Genomic DNA, 10,225 nt, shown 5'->3' with positions numbered 1-10,225 from the left:
AACTGTAGTTTCAATTCCAGCCAGTCCAACTCTGAAGTCATTCCCCGTGACCCCTGCTGCTCCTCACCATTCCCCATTCAGTTGGCAGAGTCATTTTTTTAGCCCTTCCTCTTCCTTACTTCCCCTTTCTCCACATCCAGTCAATCATGAAGACCTTCTCAGTTTACCTCTTAAATTTCTTTCGCTTTACTCCCATTGTCACCACCTATAATGGTTTGCTATGGCTGCCATAACAAAGTATCGCCAAGTGAGTGGATTAAATAACAGAAGCGTATTGTTCCATTGTCTCTTCTTGGCTGGAAGTGGAGGTGTTGGTGGAGTTGGTTCCTTCTGGGGGCTATGAAGGAAGGCTCTGCTCCAGCCCTCTCTCCTTGGCTGGTAGATAGCTTCATGATCATAGGTGTTCTCCCTGTATCTTTACATTGCCTTTCCCCTGTACCTGTCTGTGTCTCAATTTCCCCTTTTACCAAGGATACCAGTCAATTGGACTGGGATCCACCCTAATTATCTCATTTCACCTTGATTACCTTTGTAAAGATCCTATCTCCAGGCTGGGCGTGGTGGCTTATATCAGTAATCCCAGCACTTCGGGAGGCCCAGGCAGGTGGATCACTTGAGGTCAGGAGTTCAAGACCAGCCTGGCCAACATGGTGAAACCCTGTCTCTATTTAAAATCCAAAAATTAGCCAGGTGTGGTGTCACGCATCTGTAGTCCCAGCTACTCAGAAGCCTGAAGCAGGAGAATCATTTGAACCTGAGAGGCAGAAGTTGCAGTGAGCCGAGATCGCGTCACTGCACTCCAGCCTGGGCAACAGAGCAAGACTCCATCTCAAAAATAAACAAACAAACAAACAAACAAACCCTATCTCCAAATGAGGTCACATTCTGAGGTGCTGGGGATGAGGACTTCAACATGGATTTTGGTGGTGGAGGGAGGACACAATACAACTCGCAACACTGCCTCTGTTCAAGCCTTTAGTACTTCTCACCTATGTCATTTCTTCAGGATAAGCTTAGGACTGTCCCGGCTTCCAGTGTTGTCTTATTTCAACCCAGCCACTACTCTGCTGCCAGAAGATCTCATAATACTGCTGTGGCTGTTGGGATAAGCCAAGCTCCTCACTATGCCTAGCACGCCATTTGTGTTCTGGGCCTTTGCTCTCCTTCCGTCTTATTTCCTGCTGCTCACATAGCATTGCTGTAGCCATCGTGACCCTGTGGGATCATTGCCCTGCCTTTGGCTTGGCTGTGTGAAGTTTTTCCTGCCTGCAATGGTTTCTCTCCCTACACTCCTTGATTGAATGACTCATGTTGGGTCTTCAGGCCAATTGCAGCATTATCTCCTCTGAGAAAACCTTCCCTAATTCTGGGTTTTGTGCTTTTCCTCCATGACCTAGGTCCCTTTGCCATTCCCCTGTACTACGGTTTTATTTATTTATGAGCTTAGCCCCCTTACAAGATCCACATCACCAGGACATCTAGTTCAATGCCTTGTATACCAAAGGCACTCAAGACACATTTGTTGAACAACTAAATAGAGGAGTGAATAAGTCTTCATTTAGAAAATTGCAGTGTCAGGCCGGATGCAGTGGCTCATGCCTGTAATCCCAGCACTTTGGGAGGCTGAGGCAGGCGGATCACCTGAGGTCAGGAGTTCGAGACCAGCCTGACCAACATGGTGAAACCCTGCTTCTACTGAAAATACCAAATTAGCTGGGTGTGATGATGCATCCCAGCTCCTTGGGAGGCTGAGGCAGGAGAATTGCTTGAACCTGGGAGGCAGAGGTTGCGGTGAGCTGAGATTGCGCCATTGCACTCCAGCCTGGGCAACAGGAGTGAAACTCCATTGCAAAAAAGAAAGGAAGGAAGGAAGGAAAAAAAGAAAACAGCAGTGTTAGCTGAGTGCCGTGGTTCATGCCTGTAATCCCAGCACTTTGGGAGGCTGAGGTGGGTGGACCACCTGAGGTTGGGAGTTTGAGACCAGCCTGGCCAACATGAGTGAAACTCCATTGCAAAAAAGAAAGGAAGGAAGGAAGGAAAAAAAGAAAACAGCAGTGTTAGCTGAGTGCCGTGGTTCATGCCTGTAATCCCAGCACTTTGGGAGGCTGAGGTGGGTGGACCACCTGAGGTTGGGAGTTTGAGACCAGCCTGGCCAACATGGTGAAACCCTGTCTCTACTAAAAATACAAAAAAAAAAAAAAAAAAAAATTAGCCAGGCATGGTGGCATGTGCCTGTAATCCCAGCTACTTGGAAGGCTGAGGCAGGGGAATCCTTTGAACCCAGTGGGCGGAGATTGCAGTGAGCTGCGACTGTGACATTGCACTCAAGCCTGGGCAACAAGAACAAAACTCCATCTCAAAAAAAAAAAAAAAAAGAAAAGAAAAGAAAAAAAGAAAATTGAAAATTGCAGTGTCACAGTGAGTAAGCAGGCTAGTGGTAACAGGAACAAAGAGAGGCACAATAAAAGGTGTGGTCATTGGAGTGGGTTTATAATTCTCACCTGAGAAGAAACACAGCATTTCAGCTGGTGTTGCTGCTCCAGGGAAAGTTCTTCTACTCCACCGACTCTCTCTTTTCCTGGTGACATGGCCAGCAAGAAAGTAATTACAGTGTTTGGAGCAACAGGTAAAAAGTCTTTAATTTTTAGGGCCTGCTGACTTTGCTCACTCTCTTGTCTTCCTGTTTGTAATTTCAGAGCCTGCAAGAGTGGGCTGAACAAAGAGCCCTTTGGAAGAAATTTTTTAAAGTATCCTATTGCTTTAGTTCTTGATGTGGTAAAGGGGTGGCATGATTTGATTTGTAACTTGATCTCAGCAGGACAACGACACTGACGTTATCTCCCTTTCCCAATCATGGGGCTAACTTGTTGGTGTAAGCTAAAGCTTACATAAGCTATACTCTGAAGTCTTCTCTCCACTCACTTCCTAATAAGCAAAAGGTACAAGTGTGAGAGGCCTGTGGGTTTGTAGTGAATATCCAACGCCTGACCAATCTTCCAGGGAGTCTGCAAGCATGCAGTGTGGGGAGTTTACCTTCCTGGCTCTGTTACAGCTTGTTCCTCAACAGTCAGAGCCATCTTTGCATGATGTAAATCAAATCAGGTTATTCTCCTTCAATCTATTCTCATTTCAGCCTCCCAAGGATCCATGTGAAACTGTCAGATCATGTCAGGTCTCTGCTCAAAACCCTCTAAAAACTCCCAGCCCAATGGCACTCCCAGTAAAGTGCAAAGTCCTGCTAATGCCCTGCAACAGGGCCTTGGAAATGCCTTATCAGACCTCTCTTCCTGCCACTCTTCCCTCACTTGCCTTATTACCCTGGCTTGCTTGCTGTTCCTCCAAAACACCCCCACAATACAAAGCCTCTGGCCTTTGTATTGGCTGCTTCTTCAACCTAGAATGATCTCCCTCTGTTACTATCTCATCTTGAATTGTAGTTCCCGTAATCCCCACATGTCATAGGAGTCACCAGGTGGAGATAAATGAATGTTGGGGGTGGTTCCCCCATCCTGTTCTCGTGATAGTGAAACGGGAGAGTTCCCTGGTCCCCTGCCACAGGATGTGCGATGGGGGTGTGGCTCTCTGTTCTGCCACTGCAAGCTCAAACCCTTTAAGGGAGGGGGAGCATGCATATAGGCAGGTGCAGGAACTGGGGCAAGTGCTTTTGGGCTCCCGCCCTATGGCAGCATCTAAGGGTAGGTGTCTATAACTTTCAAAGCCCAAGTGCGCATGTGTTACAGTGCACTCTTTTAGCCTTGCCATCTGCAGGTGGTTTAAGGGTTAACCAGCTCAGTGAACCCTCTGCCTTTTTGCAAAAGGAGGGGGCTAGTGTGACAGTTTTCTGTATCCCAAGCTCATCCAGCATCCCAGAAGAATCGGGTCACACATGGACTTGAAGGATGAATGCAGGGGTTTTATTGAGTGGTGAAAGTGGCTCTCAGTGGGATGGATGGGGAGCTAGATAGGGGATGGAGTAGGAATATGACCTTCTCCTGGAGTTTGGCTGATTCTCCGAACATCCCCACCCAAACTCCTCCTGACATCCCTTCTCTTCTGTCCTCTGCTGCATCATTCTGTTGTCTGTTTGTCTCCTCATCTCCTAGTCTGCTTCTGGAGCCTGGGGTTTGGGGCTTATATGGGTACAGGATAGGGGGCATGGCAGGCCAAAAGGCAACTTTTGGGGTTCAAAAACAGGAATGCTTATTTCTCACTTAGGACAGCAGGTATCCAGGCTTGAGGGTGGGGCCTTTGCCAGGAACCGCCCTCTTCTACCCAGTATTTCCCTGTCTCCTGTTCGTATCAATAGTGAGTTAGTTCTCACGAGATCTGGTGGTTTTACGAGGGTCTTCCCCCTTCACTGGGCACTCATTTTCTCGGCTGCCACCCTGTGAAGTGGTGTCTCCTGCCATGGTTGTAAGTTTCCTGAGACCTCCCTAACCATGTGAAACTGTGAGTCAATTAAACCTCTTTTCTTTATAAATTACCCAGTGTTGGGTATTTCTTCACAGCAGCGTGAGAAAGGGCTAATACAGTTACCCACTGCTTTCTTCCTCATGTCATTCAGGTCTCTGCTTAGATGTTACCTTTTCCATGAGGACTTTCCAGACCTCTATATTTGAAATTGCAACTCTGCTTCCACTCTGCCCATGTCTGGCTCCCTTCCTTACTTGATTTCTTCTATTTCTGCCTGTCTTTCCACACTAGAATATAAGCTCTATGAGAACAGGAATTTGTCTGGAGGAAGTCAAGGGCTAAAACAGGAAGCAGAGTGAAATAAATTATCAAAAATCAACAGTCAAGTATGATATTAAAAGGAGAAGAAGAGGTGATGGGGTCAGGCATGACTCTATTAAGCATTAGGGTGATGGTAAAGATGTTGGCTTTTCCTGAAAGAGAAAAGTGATTGAAGGGTTTGGTTTTTTCAGTGTGTTTGTGTTTAGCTACAGGGTCTCACTGTGTTGTCTGGGTTGGAGTATGGTAACTCTCACAGGAGCCATCGTAGTACACAGCCTCAAACTCCTGGGCTCAAGTGATCTTCTCGCCTTAGCCTCCCAAGTAGCTGGGATGGCAGGATTGCAACAGCATGCAGGCATTGAAGGATTTTGACCAGAGGAATGACATGACTTTGGTGTTAAAAGGATCATTTTAGCTTATACTTTGTGAAGGGACTATAGGGGGTAAGAACTGAAGCAGGGAGACCTGTTAGGAAGTGGTTGTCATAAAATAGGCAAGATGATAGTAGCTTAGACCAGGGTGGTAGCAATGAGGTTGTGGAGAGTGGTTAGATTCTGTGGAGGTTTTAAAAGCAGAGTTGGCAGGATTTGTTGTTGGACCAGACATCAGGGGTAAGAAGGGAAGAGTTGAAAATGACTCTGAAGTTTTATGGCTTGAGTAACTGGAAGAATGAAGTTGAGATTCACTGAAATATGGGAGACAGTGGGGAGGAGGAGAAGGTCAGGAGCTCCTTAAACTTGAATTGGTCTCATTAAACTTGAATTGCCAACTAGGCATCCAGAGACTGGGGAAGCAGCTGGATAAGATTTTTGGGAGTGGCCAGTCACTCTATTAATTATGTCTCCTAAATCTCTCTCAGATTTTTTCCATTCTCCCTCTTAGAAGCTTTTTCCACACTCATTTGCCTTCTCTCCATGTTCTACCTTTAAACAGAATCATCTTTCAAATTTGATTAATTTTTCAAACCTTGTAGCCAGCTACTACCACCTTGCATCACATTCCTGTTCTCCTTCATTACTGCCCAAGATGTAAGCCCCTCTGGTTTTTAGTCTTAACCCTATATTTCTCCATGCATCCTTTCCCTGACCCCACATCTCAGACTCCCTTGCCTCCAAAACCTTCTCATGGTACCCTTCTGTTCCAACATCAGCATCTTGCTAAATGACCCCTCAGCCTCTTTGAATAGATGGTCACTTGACTTTTCTCTCTCAATCCTCCCTGCTCATCATCACCACATCCAGTTAATCACCCAAATCCTGTTGATATCATCTTGTGAAGGAAAATAGTGAAAGACTTTGAAATGGGAAAAAAAGACGGCTGGGTGTCCTTGCCCAAGGCACCATTATCAGTTTTGTGAGCCTTTCCTTGTCTTTATAACTCTATAAATTGTAGCAAATAGATAATAATGCAACAGATTCTTATCCATAGAAATGCAAATGAAGGCTGGGTGCAGTGGCTCACGCCTGTAATCCCAGCACTTTGGGAGGCTGAGGTGGGCTGATCATGAGGTCAGGAGTTCTAGACCAGCCTGGCCAATGTGGTAAAACCCCGTCTCTACTGAAAATACAAAAATTAGCAAGGCGTGGTGGCACATGCCTGTAGTCCCAGCTACTTGGGAGGCTGAGGCAGGATAATCGCTTGAACCCAGGAGGTGGCAATTGCAATGAGCTGAGACTGTGCCATTGCACTCCAGCCTGGGCAACAGAGCAAGACTCTGTCTCAAAAAAAAAAAAAAAAAAGAAGAAATGCAAATGAATTGTGTCTGGTGGACCACAATTGATCATTTCCTAGAGGATATTGACTGGTTTTGTCCCTAATTGTACAATTGTACATTCATTTTAGCATTTTGGCATTCTTGATTGCCTATATATATGTGTGTTCTTTGAATTTTTCTTATAACATTATACTGGTTCCCTCATTAATTAATGAGTTAGATAGAATTTTGACACATTCATTTTATGTGTGTATAAATTATTATTTACTCTTTAAAAATGTATCTTTTAATATTCTGAGTATCTCTTAAATGTGCATTATTCCCTCCACCTGAATAACCCCTTCTAGCACAGGTCAATCTTTACCTAGATTGTTTTAAAGCCCACTAATTGTACCCTTGTCTGTGGTCTCTCTATCCTATTCCACACTCTCTATTAACCAGAGCGCTTTCCCAGCATGTAATTCTGAACATATTGCTTAACTTCATAAAATCTCCTGTTCCCAGAACAAAGTGCAGCCCTGTAGACCTATTTTACTTCTCTAGCCTCATGTGTGACATTGACCTGCAGTTCTCAGTCAGATTCATTTCAGTTCTCTGAATTCACTGCCTTCTCTCTCACCTCTGGAATAAAGCACTTGTAATCCGCTGTGCATGCAACACACTCCACATGCCTCTCCCAATTCTTGCCTGTTCTTTAGGGCTCACCTCTGTTACCACTTCCTTCAGGAAGCCTCCCTCTAGTCTGGGTTAGATGCTCCATTTACGTCCTCCTCTGGAGCCTGTATTCTCTCAGTCCCTTTCCCCCTCCCCTAATAACACATATTACACAGTATTATAATTGCTCTTTAATGATCTCCCCTGCTAGTCTGTAAGCTCTGTGCAGGCAGGTGCCATGTTCAGGTTTGAATCCTGAAATCCTTACCTAAGCAGCTATAGGATCTGGGGTAAATCCTTGAACTCTTTAGGCCATAATCCAATCTATTAATAATGTCTTTCATAAATTTTATCATATATCCAACATGTTCAAACGTGCTATTGTTTACCACTACATCCCCAGGGCACAGCACAGCATGTAAGAGTCATTCACAAACATGGTCCCAGGACAATAATAGAAACTTTCCTATAAAAATCCTTTTCAAGGACCATGATCCACCCCACCTACTCCAGCACCCCCCAACCCCCTGCCAAAAGCACACATTATACTCAAATAGAAGGTACTTCAGTTTGTTTAGGTTTTTATTTTATAAAGTCAGAGTAAAATATTCAACTTACCTCCTTTTTAATTGTGAATGATTCCATGTAATGGCCAGATGAAAAAAGGTTTTGTTTTATTTTCTCTAATTTATAAAGAAAAAAAGGTTTATTTGATTAATGATTCTCGTGGCTGGGAAGTTCAAGATTGTGCATCTGCATCTGATGAGGGCCTCAGGCTGCTTCCACTCATGATAGAAGGTAAAGGGGAGCTGGCATGTGCAGAGATCACATGGAGAGAGAGAGGAAGCAAGAGGAAGGGTGGAGGTGCCAGGCTCATTTTAACAACCAGCTCTCAGGAACTAATGGATGAGAACTCACCCCTGAGGGAGGGCATTAATCTATTCATGAGGGACCTGCTCCCATGACCCAAACACCTCCAATTAGGCTCCAATATTGGGAATCACATTTCAACATGAGGTTTGCAGGGGACAAATATCCAAACCAGCACCCAATGTCCTGCAATTTCACAGTGATGTGCATAAAGTGGGAATTCATTTGTCATTGTATTGGGCACTCAGTAACCTCTCAATTTGGAAGCTCAATTAATATCCTTGGACTCAGAGAAATTACTATTTTCTTAGATTATTTCAATACCTCCATCTGTTTTCTCATTCTGTAATTCCCCTGGCTTGATCTTCTAATTATTTTTCTCTCTCTTGCTTGCTCTCTTTCTCTTGTCTCTTCTTCTCCTCTTTTTGGGCCAATATAGCATCTGGAATGCAAAACCTTTTCTAATCTCAGAGGATATTAATTCAGAGTCTTGCTCTGTCACCCAGGCTGGAGCACAGTGGGGAGATCTTGGCTTACTGCAACCTCTGCCTCCCGGGTTCAAATGCTTCTCCTGCCTCAGCCTCCCAAGTAGCTGGGATTGTAGGCACCCACCATCACACCTGGCTAATTTTTGTATTTTTAGTAGAGACGGGGTTTTACTATGTTGGCAAGACTGGTCTCAAACTCTGACATCAAGTGATCAGCCAGTTTCGACCTCCCAAAGTGCTGGGATTAGAGGATTGAGCCACTGTGCCTGGCCCCAGAGGATATTAATTCTTTTTAATTTTTTTATTCAGTTCTCTGTGATTTGTTTTTCTAAGACCACCAGAGCGAGCACAAAAGAACCAGCAGGTAGGCAAGTGTAGGAGCAAAACTGCAAGTTTATTTTTGGTCACCTAAGGTGTGGGGAAGAGGTCTGTCGGCCTCTGGCAAAGAAGGCCGGCAGAGTCCCCTGGTGGGGCTCTCGGACGGCGTTCCTGCAGTCCCGACATCCCGACAGGAGTGAGAGACTCAGGAAGGCCGCATGGCTCACTGGCCGAGAGCGGCTTTTCTAGGAGTGGGAGGGCAATAGGCGGGGCATGGGCGTGTCGGGGAGCGTCCCGCAGGTCCCACCAGGTAAATCTTGGTCTCTTCGGATTGACGTCACCTGGCGCATGCCCAGTTGATCTGCACCTTCCTGGGCGCTGGCTGCATTTTCGCGGGCACTGGAAGAGTTGGTGGTGAAGAAGAACCTGGAAGTGCACCATCTTGCCTCCGTTCGTCCAAACACTCTGGACTGTTTCTGTTTCCATCAGTTTGTTTATTTTGGGTTTGCCTTTCATGTTGGAGGCTTTCCTCAAACATATGATGAACTTTGATTGTCTGTTCATATTTACTAGTAGACAATTTACTACGAAATTTACTATGAAACCCTGTGTGCAAAGACAGAGCTCACTGAATAACCCCTGACCCTCCTGTAGGGTTATCAGTGGTGTATTAGCTGGGGTCCCACAAGAAACAGGTGCCACACTCCTTCAGAGAAGCTGAGAACAATTTAATAACAGTGGACAAGGAAGACAGCAATAAGAAATAACTAAGCAATAAGAGGAAGGAGAAAAGGGCAAGAAAGATGACCAGAACTTGTGGACAGTAGCAATGTGAAAGGGGTCATCTCTCTTGCCCTTGGGTCTCTGGCTGATGTCTCTCATTGCCCGGACCCAACCTGAGGGCACGAGAGGGACTCCATGAGGATCAACTGTTGAGTGCACTAAGTAGAACAGAGAAAGTGAATATGGAGCTGGAAGCACAAAAAAGTATCCAGGACAGGTATCCAGCCAATGTGATGGAGGAACCCAAATGTTAGTAACCCAACATAGCACCTGGCCTATATCACACGATATTCCATAAATATTTGCAGGGTGAATAAATCAGGCAAGTAATGATCATATCATAATCGGCCTTGAATGTGGTAAAAAATTTTTACAAGTTTTTAAATTTCTAAAAAAATATAGACCAGGGTCAGGTACAGTGGCTCATGCCTGTAATCCCAGCACTTTGGGAGGCCGAGATGGGTGGATCACCTGAGGTCAGGAGTTCGAGACCAGCCTGACCAACATGGTGAAACCCTGTCTCTATTTAAAATGCAAAAAATTAGCCAGGTGTGGTGTCACGCATCTGTAGTCCCAGCTACTCAGAAGCCTGAAGCAGGAGAATCATTTGAACCTGAGAGGCAGAAGTTGCAGTGAGCCGAGATCGCGTCACTGCACTCCAGCC

The 10,225-nt window shown here is 45.3% G+C and overlaps 1 protein-coding gene across 2 annotated transcripts in view; it reads left to right on the top strand.

Annotated features, from left to right (window-relative positions):
* The first annotated feature begins 2,522 nt into the window (after nt 1-2,522).
* The window catches only part of LOC105519842 (putative nmrA-like family domain-containing protein ENSP00000305954), a 20,919-nt gene continuing 13,216 nt past the window's right edge, over nt 2,523-10,225 (top strand). For both annotated transcript variants that reach the window (XR_001003030.1, XM_011953373.1), the window contains exon 1: nt 2,523-2,626. Coding sequence is in view for 1 of the 2 variants with exons in the window: in XM_011953373.1 (XP_011808763.1) it covers nt 2,587-2,626 (40 nt within the window). In the remaining variant the exon portion in view is untranslated. The remainder of the gene's footprint in view (nt 2,627-10,225) is intronic.

This window comes from Colobus angolensis, unplaced genomic scaffold (genome assembly GCF_000951035.1).
Source record: "Colobus angolensis palliatus isolate OR3802 unplaced genomic scaffold, Cang.pa_1.0 Scaffold36, whole genome shotgun sequence".
NCBI lineage: Eukaryota > Metazoa > Chordata > Mammalia > Primates > Cercopithecidae > Colobus > Colobus angolensis.
The sequence above is the reverse complement of the archived record's forward strand: the minus strand, read 5'-3'. Positions and strand labels throughout refer to the sequence as shown.